This window comes from Acomys russatus, chromosome 21, assembly GCF_903995435.1.
Source record: "Acomys russatus chromosome 21, mAcoRus1.1, whole genome shotgun sequence".
Taxonomy (NCBI): domain Eukaryota; kingdom Metazoa; phylum Chordata; class Mammalia; order Rodentia; family Muridae; genus Acomys; species Acomys russatus.
Window position 1 is genome coordinate 48445926 of NC_067157.1, and position 18883 is coordinate 48464808.

At 45.4% G+C, this 18883-nt stretch overlaps 1 protein-coding gene across 2 annotated transcripts in view; it reads right to left on the reverse strand.

The window, feature by feature from the left end:
* The window catches only part of Cnksr3 (CNKSR family member 3), a 91778-nt gene extending 88347 nt beyond the window's left edge, over positions 1–3431 (reverse strand). Inside the window, exon 1 of one of the 2 annotated variants that reach the window (XM_051164444.1) lies at positions 2903–3431. In XM_051164444.1, coding sequence (XP_051020401.1) covers positions 2903–2954 — 52 coding nt within the window. In that variant the 5' untranslated portion in view covers positions 2955–3431. The remainder of the gene's footprint in view (positions 1–2902) is intronic. The other variant, XM_051164442.1, reaches the window with a different exon arrangement.
* Between the last annotated feature and the right edge of the window lie 15452 nt (positions 3432–18883).

Consider the following 18883-nt stretch of genomic DNA (forward strand, 5'->3'; position numbering starts at 1 on the left):
CTCCAGCAGCACAGAATGTTAATACACTACATCATGACAACGCTGTGGGCCCACTCCTAAGTGTGCCAGAGTCTCGGTGTGCTCTCTGTACTGCCCTGGAAAGAAATTCTTGAGATGATGGATCAGACACCTTTTCACCACTTTGGTCAAAGCTCACCAACCCGCTGGTTGACACAGTAAAGGTATTTAGCTCCTCTGTGCTTCGTTCGGTTCCTCAACTGGAGAAAGAAATAGCAATTCCTGCCTCAAAGGTGGCTGTATATATTAAAACAAGTTGATGCTTACACTATGCCTATCCCTGAGTGCCAGGCATCCACTCATATCATGGTAAAAACTGGTGATGGTGTAGCCAAAAGTTAATAATAAAAGCCAGATGGGTGTGTTTATCCAGCACCCTGCATCCTTTTTAAACACGAATCTGTAATATTGACATAAGCACAAGCTGTAGATAGGACTGATTACAGATAGTGCTTTTCACAGTGCTCCTAACTGTCATGCTCACGGTCACACAACAGCAAGTGTGGCAACAACCACGCGACAAGCTGCTTGTCACAGGGATGTATTTATAAAGTGGGGCAGAGAGACAAGCAAAGACAGCTAAAAACAACCCCCTAAGCAAACAAGTGGCATATGCCAATTGTTTATTAAAAAGCTAAAAACCTGTACGGCATTACAGCAAGAAAGCTTCACTTAATATGTCACGCCGTCTGGAAAAGCATGGCCTCTTGCCATCCAAGAGTTAGGCAAGTACTTCCTCCACCCTTTATCTTTTTTAAAGATTCTAACACGAAAAGTATCCAGGTCTTCCTATGAGGCCAAAAAAGTCACAAAATTTGTAGGGTGCTGCCAAATGCCAGCACAGGTGTCTAACCTACAATATGTGAGTGTCAAGAGTCCTGAGTCACCCACAGTCGACCGTCCTGGGGAGCGCAAAACTTTTTCTAGATGAAAGCAGCCTCAAGCAACCCATAAGGCCAAAGACACCCCAAAATGTGTTTTAACTTTTCTTCTCTTAAATCAATGATGACGACGACGATGATGATAGAATTAACATTTTTCTCCCAATCTAAGAGAGGATGAAGAAGGGAAAAAAAAAAAAAGACACCCTCCTGTGTGTCTGTTACCATTTTTCTGGTTGTACATTATCAAGTAGGCTGGCAGAGCCACAAGAAAGCCCCTTCATGAGACAAGAACACTACCACGCAGATACAATGTGGACCACAAGCAAGGGGCACATCACAGCAAAACCATAGAGGCCATAATTAAGAAAGTAAAAAGCAAATGGCTGGAGTTCCTTTTAGTAGTAAATTGTGTTCAAAATACTATCACATCACTATGTATTAAGTACGGAAAGTGTTAATATTTTCTATCCCTTCTTCACACTGGGTCCTCAAACACCCTGTTGATTGCATACACAGCACATAACAATTACAACTGGCCACATGTCAAGGACGTGAGAGCAAATGTAGCGACTGGCTGGGCAGGTTCTGAGGATGCCTGGTTCAGAGAAATGGGCCATCTGCTCCGTCTCAGCAAGCTAGCTGTGGCACCTGGTACTGTTCATGTTTAGGGAGTAGGCTTAAAATAACCTTTAAGTGCCCTGCTGCTAACAGTGTGGTTTACTGCTTACCCTGGCAGGGTCACCGAGGCTTGTACAGTCATTCTTTCACCGCCACGGCTTTACTTGAGAATCCTGGAAATTCTGGCCACTAGAGAAACTACTTCCTAAGAAAGTACTCTGTTGTTCGCCTCCAGGGAAGCCAGGAATAAGTCGGGATACACCGGACACTTCCCTACTGGCACAGCCCCTTCCAGTGGCCTATTTAGGACTGGCTTGAGAAACGACAGGATGGGTTCCCAGTGTGCCATAGTCATGGGGAGGGCAGTTTGAAAGACGACCTGAACACACCGAACCACCTACTTCTCGTCCTCTTTACCGAGGTGAACAAAAGCAAAGACTTGGCCAACTGTGAAGCACTCTACAGTTCTGCCTGCTACTGAGAAAGGGCACCAGCCCTCACCCGCAAGACCAAGCAGAAGAAGGGAGAAAAGTAGCTTGAAACACACGTTAAAGTGGGGAGGTGGGACCCCTGAGAATCCACCGGTTGGTTTCCGTGCACTTTGTACCACTGGAAGAGGACAAAGAGAGTTGAGCCTCTCTGGCAACTGTCTCTAGCAATCCTAAGAGCTACAATAAAGTAAGAGACGCTCCCACGCTTGCAGCGCCGCCCAGCACCCACTGGTCCCGAGCACTTCACGGAACCCGACTGTGGTTCCAGGCACTCAGCTCCCGATCAGTGCTCAGCTGGCCTCAAAATGCTGCGCCCTCGGGGGTCCTGGCACCTCCGGAGCTGAGTCCCGGCCTATGCGGGAGTCTTGGCGCTGGGATTCGCACAGGCGCAGAAGCCAGTTCGCCCTCTCCAACCCAGACAGGCTAGGCTGGCCTCAGAAATCTCCGTCTACCTGCTCCATTGCCGGGTCACGCCCGCCGACTGCTCCCGGCCGACAGCCTTTACTAGATCCAGGGGCAGTCACCCACACAAAGACGCCTTGTGCCTCTACGTTTGGCGACAGGCAGCAAGTCGCGGGCACCGTACCCGAGCAGGGCAGAGAGCGTGCCCTGGCGCCAAAACCCCCAGTCTCACATGCCCAGCCCATCTTCAACGTAAAGACCATCCCTTTGCTCCACGGCTTAAACATGGGTGTCCCGTCGGCTGCACACGACGCGCACCCCCACCGAAAGGAACCGGTCGGAGCAGGCGCACCAGAAAGGGGCGCACAGGCCGCTCAGCAGAAGTTTGCTTTGTCGCCGGCAGGAGAGGCCGAGCACCCCAGTGCCCAACTCTTGGCCCGCCCCATCTCCCAGGCTGCAGGACACGGGGGTCCTCCGCGGTCCGCTCACCTCTAGTCCAGTCCACCACTTGTCTGGGGCTCCACTTGGTCACGGGCTCCATGGTAAGCGGCTTCGCTGTCCGATGGGCTGGGAAGTCGGCGGCGGAGTGTTGCAGCCTGCGCCCGCGGTTGTCCCCTGCGCGCCCCGGGCGTCCGTTCAAGCCTGCATGGCCGCGGTCAGCGGGCCATCCCGCTGCGGCTCAGCCAGGGGAGCGCGGCCCTGGGTCCCCGCGCACAGGACAGCTGTGTCCGGTGCGGCTGCTCCCCCGGCTACTGCCGTCCAGCTGCAGTTCCTCCCAGCCGCTCTCTTACACAGCTGCTTCCCCGCGACCACCGCAGCTGCGGGCGCACTGCTGCGACCTCAGACCCCAGGCCCGGGCTGCCCAGGCGTGAGACTCCTGGCCGGGAACTTCTAGCTCAGCTGCCCTACCACCCCCGTGGTCCCCGCTCCGCGTGCGCCGGCGCTCCGAGCCTTCCCGCCAGCCGGTCCCACCTCCTGCGCCACCGTCGCGGGCCGCCCGGGCGGAGAAGGAGAACGCGGTGCGTGCGCGCTCGGGTTGCAAAGTTTCAGCTCCGCTCTGGGCTCCCGGAATAAAAGAGAGGGTGGGGCCTAGCGGGAGCAACACGTGGGCAGGGGCGGGGCCGAGTGGGTGCAACACGTGGGCGGGGGCGGGGCCTAGCAGAAGCAACACGTGGGAGGGGGCGGGGCCGCGACGTCTTGGACTCGGTTTACTTTCCCTTCTTCGGCGCCTCTGGGGACTCCAGGCTTCCACTTTCCTTTTCCAAGGGCAGGCTGTAGTACCCGCTTCCTGAGTCCTGGAGAGCCGGTTGGCTCCGAAGAGGTCCCAGCTAAGTGGGAGGGCCGAACAGTCTTAAGTCCTGTGAACAGCTTTGTTTCTTAAGTAAGATACGTTTCCTAAAGTAGGCCAATTATGTGTGTTTTGGACAAAAAGTCCCCTCAAGGCTGCTACAGTGTATCGACTCTTCGCTTTAATAACAGCAGAGTGGCAGTTCTTTGAGATGTGTTTTTGCCATAATGTAATATTCATATCTTCAAAATGACCTAATGCTCCAGTCAGATTAGTCATTAACCCTGAGGCAAAATTTGTCAGCGAGCTACAAGAAAAAAGAAAGGAAAAAAAAAGAACCATCCCGGGTTTCAACCTCTGACAAGGGGAGGAAAGCCCTTTCCACACTACAAGCTTCAATTTGGAAGCAGAGCATAGGTCTGGGGAAACCCCTATAACCGGTGTTTACCTCCCTCCAGCCCTCTCGCTCTACCTCCCACATACATGAATAGACACTCTTGGCCCCTGGTGAGTCTTCTTTCAATTATAGTTATTGATTTCCATCTTCCCCTTGGCGACTATTAACCCTATCCAGGACAGAGGCTGCTTGTGTAGACTGAGCTGGATCTGTTTGCCCACTTCCGACTACCTAGCTTCCGGTGTGGGGGAACAGTTGGTGTTTATTCATTCAGTAAAAACCCGGAGATGTTTCCTCTGTTCCAGCCACTGCGTTCCTATTTGCTTGCTGTGTTGGGGTGCGCGCTGTTTAGTACATGTGAGAATCACAGCTAACACCCAGCTATCTGTTGTGTGGTGTGCTGAGTGTATAGTGTGCAAACTGCCTTAACCCACCCGAGCAATTCATTTATACAATAGAGAGGTGTGACTGTCAAAAATAGTAATTTTTTTTAACCAAAAGCAAATAGCCAACCCAGAAACTTGGCAAAGGCCATTAGAAGATTCCTGGTAGAGGAGTTGCCCTCTTTTTAAAAATGATCTTTGACACGTATCCTTCCTTAATCATCTTTATGGCCACAAGAGTAGAGAACTATCTTGACCTTTGCTCAGTGGGAGTTGTCCGACAGTTTCGACAATCGCTGTATAATTAGGATAGCCAAACAAGTAAGTCATCCACAAAACAGTGCTGTCTACGAAAGGGGGTGCAACAGTAACTTGGCTGACATAATATGAACCAGACTGTATAACCCCTGGAATCATAAAGAGAGTCAAAGGCCAATGATTCTGCTTGAGATTTTTACTTGTTTTGACAATATTCTCTCGTTCCTGTGCAATCGTTGTATTGGTGCATTAAAAGCTGAAATTCCAGAGTCCAGTTTGCAGAATTTCATCCCACAGGTAACACAATATACACTCAGCTTATCAACAGAATATGCAGAGAAGGCCAAGTTTAAAATCTCCCACCTGAAAGACCAATTAACTATCTAAATGAATTAGCGATATATGTTTACCCTCCCCGGTCCTGCACGCTAATTACTATGTAAATAAGGCCTTCTACCTTAATTACAGCTGTTGCTATGTGAAAGTTCTAAGGTGTGCTGACTGCCTGCTGAAAGGCAAACTTTACATAGAAAGTTTGGCATATCAAAGAGATGGGATTTGAGATGAGTAGATACGGAAATTGATGTGTACGCAAAAAAAAAAAAAATTTTTTTTTTTTCATTTATACGCTCACCAGCTTTCTTTCTGCTTGTCCCTGGTGGCCTTGTTGCTTTGTTCCCACCCTCTTCCGCTGGAGCGCCCTTCCTCCTTCCCACCTTGTTACTTGCCAGGCTTCCTCCCACGTAACTAGGAACTTCTCTTGGTTGAATTTGATGTGTTACAGCGCCAACACTAGGACCCATTCTTCTGTGTTTTCCTCTCGTTTTCTCAATCAACAAAAATATCTTGTGAATATCTGTAGCAATACTGAACTGAGTATGAAGATTAAGGAACTCAGAGCTAGAGGCTCTTGGGTGCCCTGGGACTTTCCCAGGGCACATTTTCTTCCTGTTACCTTCAATCAGCAGACAAAGCCCAGAGGGAACAGAGGGACCCGGACAAGGGAGTCTGGGAATCAATTTCACATTAACAACTTAAGTCTCTTCAAGACTTGCTGTTATCTTTATTGGAGAAGTCGGAACTAAGCACTTTGGAAGCATAGCTATTACTGTAACCACTGGATAAACGCAGGAGTAAAGACCTCAAACCCTCTCCCAGTTCAAAACACTTTGCGTGATGAAAGAAACATGAAGGTCAAATGCCACCTGCTCCAAATGCCTTTCCTTTCAGCTGAGGCTCCTTTCTGGGTGGTTATTTTTCTATTGTGATGGTTCTTTTTCGTACAATTTTCAGAATATTTAGGATCCCTTAATTTCCTCCCTCATATAAATTGTCTGGTGGTGTTTATCTTTTTAGCTTGAGAGACAGCAAATAAGTCTGCGGATTTCCACCTGGGAAATCCGATAGTGGGGCAAATGTTCTTATCTATGACGTCGCCCGGCTACAAAGTCATCAGTTAACCCAATTACCCAGGCTGCTGCTGGTCTCCCACTCAGTTCCAATGGGTCTGGGTTCTTCACGCCACAGTAACGAAATTATCTCCCTAAATACACAAGTGTCCCATCAGATAATCCAAGTGGTAAAGTTCCCAAACATTTTTTTCATTGAAATACATGCGGCCTTACTTGTTTGAATTCTTCATTTGATCATCCAAGAACCTTAATGATGTCAGCTGCAGACAGCAGGAGAGCTAATGTTGAGCTTTTTCCTACTCCCACACATATCTCACAGACCAACATCAATTGAATAAAGAGTCAAAGGCCTCGTGGTGCTTGTTGGTTCTTATTGTTTCATATTTATTTATTCATTTTGTGGTACTTGGGGTAGAAAGTAGAGCTAGCAAATACTTTATCATTATTCTGTATCTCCAGCCTGCTTTTGATTCTTTTTTTTTTTTTTTTTTTTTTTTTTTTTTTTTTTTTTTGGCTGGGTCCGGTTAAGTTGCCCAGGCTGACCTTGAACTTAGTGTGTAGCCCACAAAAGCCTTGAACTTCTGATCTTTTGCCTCAGGCTCCAAACTAGCAGGGATTGCCAGTGTATGCATGCTTTCATTGATCTGTTTTGCAGTGGTTAGGAAGGGACCCAGGGCCTTGCACAAGCCAGGCAACTGTTCATCACTGCCTCTGCTATTTTTCATGTTTGGAAGAACTGATTCTAACAAAGAAACACTGACCCTATAACTGAATTTCAAGGATCTAGCTCAGTGGTTCTCAGCCTTCCTAATGCTGGGACCCTTTCATACAGTTCCTCATGTTATGACCCCCAGTCATAAAATTATTTTGTTGCTACTTCATAACTATAATTTTGCTACTGTTGCAAAGTGTAATGTAAATAATAAGCCCATTTGCAGATCATGCAGGACCTCTGATAAGCGACCCCAAATGGGTCACAGCCCACATGTTGAGAAACACTGATCTAAAGACATATTTTGGAAGAGTTGCTACGTGACGCAATGCCTGCAAATAGTTAAGCTAAAGCAGCTAACAGGGAGTGCACTGCATAGACAAAGAACAATCAGTCTGGTACCCCCACCCCCACCCCACCCCTTGGATGCATGATATTTTCTTGTTAAAACTATCAGGTTGCAGAGTGTCTAAAAAGAACAGAACGTCATTCCCACCTGTTGTTCCTGCAGCTCCATGTAACTCCTTAGGACCCATAGTCTCTGGACAAGGAAATATGACACCATCAGTTTCTGACTCAATGACCCTTGTTACAAACACAAGCTCTAGTAGACAGAGACAGACAAAAGCATGGGGTGAGAAAGCAGGGGGAAAGCAGTGTAAGTCTCTTTTAAAATTAAGTTACTCCAAGTGAGTAAAACACAGGTTTGACTGTCATAATTCTCTGGTGTTAACAAGACCGACAAAAAAAAAAATAATAGTTTCTGTACTGCTTTGTGTTTTCCTTTTTTGATTTGGCTTAACAGAAATATTTTATTAGACCATTTCAAGTGAAATAGAAGCTAGGCATGGTGGCACACACCTTTAATCCCAGCACTCTGGGAGGCAGGTCCGAGGCCAGCCTGGTCTACAAAGTGAGTCCAGGACAGCCAAGGCTACACAGAGAGACCCTGTCTCAAAAAACCAAAAAGGGGAACGGAGATCATCTCAAAGGTCTCATTGGATGGAAGGTTCTTGCATCTGCCACTGCGAATCCCCAAAATGGTGGCTGAGCTCCACATCCAGCTCACAAACGACGGCGATAGATGACAGTCACAGCTGTAACATTTCATTCTAGAAAAACCCCAGGAACCAGTCTTTTGTTTATTTAAGTCCCATGTAAGTTCTGCTTCTAGTGTCTGAGGCGGGGGTGGGGGGGCCTAGGGGGTGACAGGGGGGATGTGGGGGGTTGGGGGATGGGGTTAAGATGTTCCTTGTCCATTTTCTTCCCCCTTTCTGTGACTTAGTCACAAAGAAGCTACTGAGGCGCACAGGGGAGGGGAGCCTAGAGGAGCCTCAGTTTACAAGCCAATGGGAAGTCCTTTGGAGACAGATGGAGGAAGAAGTCCCTGAGCTCCCTGAAATCCTCCTGCCTAGGGTGGAGAGAGGCCGAGAATGGACCTGAACAGCTAGGGCTTCACTTCTGCCAGCTCCAAATTATGTCCCCTGTTAATGTCACAGACCTGCCAACCAAAACACAGTATGAACAAGAGGGTGCCAGCGATGCTGGCTTCACCAGCGGGGACCCAGCAAGCCTGCTGCAAACTCTGGTTGGCCTGATGGTGTCCTCCATCCTCCTGGCCATGACTTTTGATGACATAGCACCATCTGTAAGGTACAGGCCTAAAACGTCCCTTTCCTAAGAAAATCCATTTTGAGGTCCCAACTAACTTTCATATCCCACTGCCTCAGCCAAACTATAGGCAGCTGTGTAACCCTGAGAAAGTCAGGATTTGCGTCCTAAGGAATATGACAAATTCCTTTCTCAGCCAAGTGTGGCAGCACACACTTTTCATTCCAGTACTCAGACGGCCAGAGGCAGGCATATCTTTGTGAGTTCAAGGCCAGCCTTGTCTACATAGTGAGTTTCAGGATGGCCAGAGATATGTAGACAAGCCAAACAAATTTTCATTCACCTTAAATTTCTTTGTTGTCACAGTAAGACACCAGTTGTTGAGGTACAGATTTTCAAGCAACCGCCTGCAGCAATTTCTTCCTGAATCTATACATCTATCTACATGTTTTAGCAGGGTGATATAAAAGCACTTGCTAAGCCAGTTCGAGATGCATTGTCTTTAAAAATAGGAAATGTGGGGCTGGAGAGATGGCTCAGAGGTTAAGAGCACTGCCTGCTCTTCCAGAGGTCCTGAGTTCAATTCCCAGCAACCACATGGTGGCTCACAACCATCTATAATGAGATCTGATGCCGTCTTCTGCAGGTGTGCATGTAGGCAGAGCACTGTATACATAATAATATAAATAAATCTTTAAAAAAATAGGAAATGCTGCAGTGATAAGAAAAGATGCATGTAGTGTATGCTTTTTGGTTTGGTTTGGTTTGGTTTGGTTTTGGTTTTTCGAGACAGGGTCTCTTTGTGTTGCCTTAGCTCTCCTGGACTTGCTTTGTAGACCAGGCTGGTCTTGAACTCACAGCAATCCGCCTGCCTCTGCCTCCTAAGTGCTGGGATTAAAGGCGTGTGGCACCACACCCGGCTCTGCGTACATGTTCTGGTGACTTCCTGTGCACGTGTGTGCATGTCTGGAGCTCAGAGGACAACATTAGGTGACATTCTTCTTATGTGTTTGTTTGTTTGTTTGTTTGTTTGTAGATATGATCTCTCACTGACTTAGAACTCACCATGCAGACTAGACACTCCAGCCAGCAAGCTCCAGGAATCCTCCTGCCTCTGCCTCCAGAGTCTGGAATTTTGACATGCACCATCACACCTGAATTTTTCTGGCCTGGGTTCTGGGATCCAATTCAGATCCTCTTGCTTTCAAGACAAGAGCTTTATTGACAGAGCTTTCCAACCAGCTCCAGAACATTGTATGTTTTTGTGGATTTTTTTTCCCCAGTGCTGAGGATTGAACACAGAGCTTCACACATGCTGGACAAATGTTCTTTTAGTAAGCTGTATCCTATGTCCCCCATCTTCCTAATTAGAGTTTAACACAAAATGAAGATATGCAAATACCAGAACTATGAAAACTGCAATTATCACAATTCATACCTTGGTTATCAAATTGAGAATTTCACTTCTGTCAGCATTAATTTTTTTCAGAAGTCATACTTTTTTAAAAAATAGAAGTATTAAGTATACAGAAGAACTCAGTGTCATTATTAGTCATCAGCTACAAACTTGCTTTTTGTTTGAGGGTCCAAATCCATCGTTAATTTTCAGTATCACTAGATGAGCTAAGGAACACTCAGAAAGCCAGTAAAGCTCCTTTGCAGATGTGTCTGAGACAGTCTCTGAAAGAAATTCACATTAGCTCAGTAGACTAAGCAGAGGCACTCCCTCACCGACCCACCAGGAACCTTATGTTTTGCCGAGGGCCCAGGTAGAACAGGAAGATAGAGGAAGGCTGGGTTTCCCTCAGGAAGAGAGAGCATCTGTCGCCTCCTACTCTTGGCCTCCTTGTCAGTCTAGTTGTCAGCTCATACCTGGAAGGGTCTCTGATGTCCACGATGCCGAACTTCCAACCGATGTGAAGGAAACTGTCTGTCCCACCCCCATCTTGTTAGCATGGCGTTCCATCCAGAGATTCTTAATTTAGAGTGAATATAGAACAGAGTTGGTACAGTCTGAAGTTTATCTGATTATTTTTAATACACTTTTCTCATTTCCTCCTGTGCTACTGGGTTCCACAGTTGTTTTTCGCAAATAGGTATAATTCAAAGAATGCTTTTAGCTTCAGTTACTAATTAATACACTAAGAAACTTAAAAGCATTTCCTTCTGGGAAAAGAGATACTTACGTCCTTAGCCAACCAGAGGTAAAGTCTTGATCAATGCCTAGCCAAGCTGCTATACTTTTACAGAGTCCGTTTCTGAGTCCCTTGCTGCGTGCTTATAATCCCAGCTCTCAGGAGGTAGAGACAGGTGTGAGTGTGAGGCCAGCCTGGTCTACAGAGCGAATACTAGGACAGCCAGGGCTACACAGAGAAACCCTGTCTCAGAGAGAGAGAGAGAAAGAGAGAGAGAGAGCGAGAGAGAGAGAGAGAGAGAGAGAGAGAGAGAGAGAGAGACCCTAATGCCTAAGTGCCTTCCGTGGAAGACTGCCCAAAGGAATCCAGTTGTGGAGACAGGGTGAACTTGATGAACCCCAGATTCAGCATCTCATTCATTGAGAGGTAAGTCCTGTAACTGTCGATGCCTATGGGGCCACGGGGTCTGAGTCTCTTCTCTTCCCTTCATGTATACAAGTCTCCGCCAAGCAGCCTGACACTACCTCTTTGCCCTCATTTCTTTATCTTATTTTATCTTCTGAGGAACCATGCATTGTCTCCTACCTGCTTTCTGGGCTCAAATGCAGCTGTCCACTATTTTAGATGGTTAGCACATTTTAGAGTATGTATCTGCCAGTAATCCTAAGCAAGCCTTTTTGTGTAGCTATTTCCTCTTAGTTGAAACATCCCATCCTGAAAGACATAAAGGGAAGGAAAGGACTCCGGGAGCTAAGGAAGCCTCTGGGCCTCAGGAGGCTCATCAAATTTAGGAAGGAAGCTCAGAAGGTGAAAATATTCACCCGCCCCCTCTCCAACATTAAGCAAGCAGAAAGTGATTGCCCGTGGAGAGAGGGCTGTGCGGTTGAACTGATTTCAAGGTGGCCAAGGAAGCAGCTTTCATAGCTGTCATCGCTACTGGTGTGGATCTTTCAGGGACACAGCTGCCTTTGAGTCACTACACTCCTGTAAGTGACCTCACTAAGCTCACTGGTGCACCAAGATTCACTTGGGTGGAATAGTTTCACTGATCCGTCACTGGTGTCCAATCAAGGGTGAAAAACTTGTTCGTGTCTCTCCAGGAAGAGTTGCACAGTGAGGTTCCACACCGGAGCTACACTTTCAAGGACCTCAGAGGATACACTATGAAAACCTTTTGCTTTGGGAACCACAGGAGGTTTTATTATAAAAACTGTATATGTTTATCCTATTCAACATACTGTCTTGATTATGTTTGAATGGTACGCTAGCTAAATCCAAGTATGCAAGGATTTTATTTTGATCATAGACCATATGGATGAGTTGCGGTCAATACAAATGTGAATTAATGATGTGCGTGCTTATGCTCACCAGCTCTCTCAGAGATGAAAGGGAACATATCAGGTAGCTTTACTAAGGAACTCTAGATAGGTTGTATACTAGCAACCAAAGTAAAAACAAGAAGAAAGCTCAGGCTCACACTTGCTAGCTTTGTTATACAGGCCCAAGACTGCCTGCCTAGCGATGGTGCCACCCATGGTGGGCTGGGTCCTGCTATACCAAGTAACAATCAAGATGTCCCCCAGCCCCAACCGTGCCCACAAGCCAATCTGGTCTAGCCTATCCCTCCATCCAGGCTCTCTCTCCTCAGCTGTCTGTCTCGAAGCTGTGTCAAGCTGACCGTTAAGGCTGACTTGAAGGCAGAGCTTACACTGCGATTCCGAAGCAGATCATTTCCTTTGTTTTTAAGCATATCAAGATAATTAATGTAATACTGAAACATATAAATATGTTCATAGCTGGGTGTGCTGGTACACATCTATAGTCCCAGTGCTCAGTAGGCTGGGAAGGAGGATTATAAATTCTAAATTAGCCAGACTATCTAGCGAGATCCTATCTCAAACACTCACTCTCTCTCTCTCTCTCTCTCTCTCCCTCTCTCTCCCTCTCTCTCTCTCTCCCTCCTTCTCTCTCTCTCTCTCTCTCTCTCTCTCTCTCTCTCTCTCTCTCTCTCTCTCTCACACACACACACACACACGCACACGCATGCACACAGGGAAAACTCCACAGGAACAATTTGGTATGGCAAGAGGGACTGAAAGGTCTTTCAAGTGTAATGATAAAAAATGCAAAGGAGCCGGGTAGTGGTTGCACACGCCTTTAATCCCAGCACTGGGGAGGCAGAGACAGGCGGATCATTGTGAGTTCGAGGCCAGCCTGGTTTACAAAGTGAGTCCAGGACAGCCAAGGCTACACAGAGAAACTCTGTCTCAAAAAAAATAAATAAATAAAAAGCAAAGGGGCTGACCATGAGCATAGTGTGGTAAGTCTTGAGTGGTCAAAATAAACCATATAGCTACACATCAACACGGGCAAGGCCCCAGAGATGGGACGGTGAGCTTCCTTTGTCTCCTCAGCTCTCTTATTTGCATCCAAGGACCCAGTCAATGGATCTAATTCTTTTCCACCATGTCCAGATGAATAGCTTCTCTACTAAATTGGTTCTTTATTCAGTAATACAATTTTCTCTGTGTTTGTCTGTGGCCGTCATTGTGTCTTCTACTTTCTTTGCATTCACGGGACCCTGAAGAACACTGTCTGTACAGGCTTACACAGTATCTTGTCATTCAAGTCTAAAGCATCATTTAAAGGAATTGGTTGTCTCATTATCAATCTAACAAAGAGTTGGATGTCTACCACCATCCCCCAATGTACAAAAGGCATCAGTGAAGTACTATTTATATAATATAGATATTTTATAGATAGATTATATATTTTCCAAAAAAATGAAATGTAAACTGCTCAAAAAATGTTACTTTAGCACACTGGGCCATTACCCTAGTCTGATGGTAAGTGGCTGAAGAGGTCGTGTGTGGGGCTGGATTGTGTCAGAGAGAAGCAAACTATACAAGCTTTAGCAAATATGTTACAAGGACAAAAAGGTAATGTCATGCCTTGTGTGGGTTGCTTAAGCCAAAGCCAGATTGGCTGACATATCACTAAGAAAACACTCCTGGAAAGCAGTAAACAAATAAACAAGTGAGAGTGAGTGGAGAACATGAGAGTGCATGAGTGGGTCAGAGACATGAGAACTAAAAAGTATTATCATGGGGGTCCAGTCTTAAAAATGACAATTAAGCTATTGCTGCCTGTGTCCATAAAGAATGAGTTGGCAGTCTTACGTTTGAAAGAGGTGACAGCCGGGAGGAAGCCATGGATATGTACATGGTGTAATGGGATTTGTCAAGAAACAGCCACATTTGTCCTTTGGTCAGTCATTTCAAAAACTAAAATACAGGGAAAAAAAATAATGAGCCAGGTTCAGATAACCCTGAAAAAAACATAATATTGGTAAGAAGAAAAACTCATTTTACAAAGAAAACAACTTGATAAAATATAGTCTCATGAGTTTTCTTTGCCACCTAACCCTCCTCTAGCCCAACAAAATTCACTACTCTGTTGGAGTGAACACTGTTGATAGGCACTGTTGCTCGTGGACATATGCAATAGATAGATAGGTGATAGACAGACAGAAAGACAGACAGACAGACAGAATTATAGATAGATATACATGATTGATAGATGTTAGAGAGATAATAGATGATATATGATAAATTGACACATAAATAGATGACAGATTGATTAATAGATGTTAGATAGATGATGGATAGATGATAGACATATAGATAGATGACAGGTAAATAGATGATTGATAGATGATAGAGATAGGTGATACATGATATAGACAGACACATAGAGACAGGTAGATATAGACAGATGATAAATAGGTAGAGAGAGAGAAACAGATTAGATAGAGGATAGTAGATACATAGATAATAGACATTTGTGTAGAAAGTATCTATATGTGATATATAATATTAATTTTTCACATTAAACAAGTACATTTTATTAAAGAATTAAATGGGAGGGGAGAGTCTGACTTTAACCCACATATTTTCCTTTCCTCAGAATCACCCTTCCAAGGGTGAGGCACAGAGGAGCCAACACTCTGGCTCTGTTCAGTGGTTGATTGAACTTTCCAGAGGAGAATAGGATTCCTTCCCTGGCATGAAGCAGTTTACATCAGCCAAAGAAAGCTGTCGAGACAGACAGAGGTTGCCGCTGGCAGTCGGTCACAAGCTGGCTTCCTCTGAAATGGCAAGGCTGAAGAAAGGGAAGGGCAGTGTTTGCTACAGTTACTAATTACATATGCCATGTTATAGAATACGCTGCCACCTGACACATAGTGTGGGGTCCCCGCAGCCCTTCTCTGGATCTGACCCTCCCAATGGGAAAAAAGCAACTACAGACCTAATAAGAGAGACTCACCTAGAGTCCAGACAAGCCATCTAGACTCTGTGCCAAGAAGTGGAGCCTCAGAACATCTCAATGAAAGGTAGGCCGAAGTCCTGACCCCCTCAAGGGGAGATGCCTCAGCCTATGACCTTATTTGGAAATAGTAAAATATGACCAAGTGAAAAATGAGATCAAAGTGAGTCCTAATCTAAGATGACTAGTGACCTAATCTTTAAAAAAGTAAATTTGGACACAGAAACAGACAATGGGAGAAGGAGGATAGTAAAAAAAAGAGCCAGAGAGAAAATGTCTGTCTCCGAGCCAAGAAGAGCATCCTTGGGAGCCCAAGAAGGAGCTGAGCCTGGAGCCATCTTGACTTGGATGCTTGCCTTCAGAACCATCAAACAGTAAGTCTGTTTGTTGGTTAATTTGCTCAGTTCATGCTACCTTGTCTTGACAGACTTAGCCAATCTGCTGGGGTCTCTGAAGGAAGCCAGAAGAGGAAACTCAAACAGGGCAGGAACCTGGAGGCAGGAGCTGATGCAGAGGTCAGGGAGGGGTGCTGCTTACTGACTTGCTCCACATTGTTTGCTCAGCCTGCTTTCTTGTAGAACCCAGGACCACCAGCCCAGGTGTGGCACCACCCACAGAAACTGGACATTCCCACACCAATCACTAATTCAGAAAATGCCACAGAGCTGGATCTTTTGAAGGCATTTTCTCGATTGAGGTCCCCTCCTTTCAGAGGACTCTAGCTTGTGTAACGTTGACATAAAACTAGCCAATATAGACTGCTTATTTTACAGTGTGTTATTAACATCTGCTGAACAGATTTAACGACAATCGGTTTGAAATAGCAAATCCTATATTAAGAAGTTAATTAAAATAAAAGCTGTCCTGTGCATTTCCTTGCTTTTCACTTTTAAATGCTAAAGTTCTTTTCCGACCACAAGTTCTTCTATGCCCACTTCTAGAGCAGTAGATTTACTCTCATATAATAGCAAAGGAAAGGGGTGTGGGATGTAATACATATAAAGTTATATAACATTCTTTGTGAATAGTTAGGAAAGTCAGCACAGTGAGTTGGAAGTAGGGAAAATAAAGTAAAAAAGAGCTGAGGGTACTCAGGAGGCAGAGGCAGGTGGATCATTGTGAGTTTGAGGCCAGCCTGGTCTACAAAGTGAGTCCAGGACAGCCAAGGTTACACAGAGAAACCCTGTCTCGAAAAAACAAAAAAAAAAAAAAGAGCTGAGGGTTTCAGTTTCCTAGAAAGATCCTGTGCAGATCCCAGAGGGAAGGTTGGAGAATACGGAAAGTTGCTCTCAAAGCTGGCTTCCTCCTTCCTGGGAAGGCAGGAGTCTGGACCGCTAGAAAAATGGGCAGAGCTGAGGTTACATAATCTTGACCTGGTAGCAGAAAGGCTTCACTGTTGAGTAGCAAGACCAGGCTTCTCCGAGCTTTTCCTACCTCAGCATCATGGTCGGCACCTCCCAGAAGGATGTGAGAAGCTAGGAGAGCACAGCTGACAGCTCAGGCTCATGAATGACCGCGCCGGGCCGATCTTACCCTAGCATCTGTTTTACAAAGTAAGATGAATTTTCTTAAGATCTGAGAGAAAGAAGAGAGAAAAAATTTCTAGACCTATACAACATGACAATGAATGGCTTGCCGCTAAGCCTCGCATAGATAATGGGGCCCCCCAGATATTTTCATTTGGTGTACTCATTTTTTTAATTAAGTGTAAAAGTACTCATAAGGGTTCCTATAAATGAAAATTTTATTATGTGAGGCTGTCACCAAACTGGATCTTTGTCTGCCTTGTCTAGAGTTAGTCTTTTTTTAAGCCTAGAAGAAATTTCTCAGTCCATATACAGACAGCAAGTGTTGCAATTTGAGATTTGATACAATAGTGATGAAAATATCACGTCTATTTTAAGAGAAGAATATTGACATCTGGCGCTTTATCCCAGGCTTAGACTATATAGAGACACACCATACTCCCCCCACAAACACACATACACACCACACACTACATCACACACACATTACACCATCTACACACACTACACACACACAGTGCATCACACACACACACATACACACTACACACACACACACTATCCCACACACACATCAAACACACTACATCACACACACATACACTCCCCCACACATACTACACCATACACACACACACACCACCCACACATAAACACAGTATATCACACACACACCCCAAATCCCTGAAACACATACACCATACCACATACAATCACACACACTACAACACACACACACACACACACCACATACTTATACACACACTATACCACACACATTCACACACACACTCATTCTACATCACACACACACACACACACACACATTTAGATAATAATGACTTCCTTCACAACAGCAAACCTTCCCTTTGGCTCTTTTCTACAACAGATTTTTTTTAATTTCCTGAGAAAAACGCAAGCATGGTTTTTCTAACACCAGTCTTCTGACCCCTGGACCTCTAGCCTTTCCTTGCACAGGATTCGCGTTCCTCTGGGAGCTATTGGTGACCCCACACTTCCTCTGTGGCTTGACAGGCATGTAAAAGCACCCCTCCTGATAAAGTCTGCACCAGCTTTGTTTGGTGCCACGTCCAAAAGCATCTCCTCAGAATCAAAACCTCCTCAGAGGCTTTGCGAAGTCTTCTCACTAGACTGAGACAAAGGAAGTGGCCTTGCAACTCCTGCTGGGCTGTGGTGATCTTCTTCCGCTGCCCAGCTTAATCTGATGGCCATTCAGTCACATTTAGTAAATCTAAGGATAGAACATACTGAATCATTACCCCACCACCCCAGTTTTTTGTTCTTCCAAAAGATGTTAAATGTTTTTAACTAGAAAGTTTTCTAGAACTTAAGTGTGAGAGAAATTTATGTTGAAAGACACAGCATACACCTGTGGCTTTACACATGTGACGTCTCAGCATTTGGGAATCTTGGGCAGGAGGCTCTTGAGTTTGAAGCTACCTCAGGTTATAGAAGAAGATGATCAAAATGTGTCAAATTGAAACATGTAAAAAGTCTATATTTACTACATTCATATTCCAGGGCACTAAGTATTATACAGTGCATGCTTACTATAGATAGATGATAGATAGATAGATAGATAGATAGATAGATAGATAGATAGATAGATGTTTAGTTTCAGGCATCCCTGGGTCCCTACCTGCTGCAGGGTATGGCTTGCATTCCCTGCCCTCTATCCTGAATTCCCTAGCCCAGAGGTGGGGCTTCCCCACCCCCAGAAACCCTTTCTCTATATAACCCTCATATTTTGGTTTCCTCTCTGTCTTCTGCTCTCCTCTTCCTTTCTGTATCTCTCCTCCTCTTCTACTTTATCTCTCCCCTGCATGACACTGGAAGCTGCTTCCAATAAACCTGCATTTATTAATATGTAAGTTCTTCTTGCCATTAGCTCATTCCAACATTTCAGTCAATAGACAGATAGATAATTCTAAACAGGCATTATTTTCTTTTAATAAGCCATTACTTATTAAAATGATTATCACTCAAAACTCTTATAAGGTCTACTGCTATCCTTTTTTCCAGATGGGCAGAACGAGGCTCAAAGATGCTCAGTGCCTAATATAAGGTTCCTCAGGGGAAAAAGTAAGACAGAATTCCCACCCAGGGCACAGATGCAATGACTTCACTGTACCCCTGTGCCTTGTTAATTTATTCAGTCCAACATGTGTTGAGCAACTTCTTCATGCCACACTCTGTTCCAGATGTTTCCACACACCGCACAGGCCAGATAGACCAGGCCTACATTTGGAACTTACACTGTAGTGTAAAAGGTCTGAAGGCATGTGGAAGAGGGAGCAAGGAAGAGAGGCTGGCAACTGTACAGCTTTCTGATAACGCGGGGGTCAACCACGTGAGAAGAAACAGCCAGGCTTGATAAAGCTGCTCCACGTTGGGTTCCAGT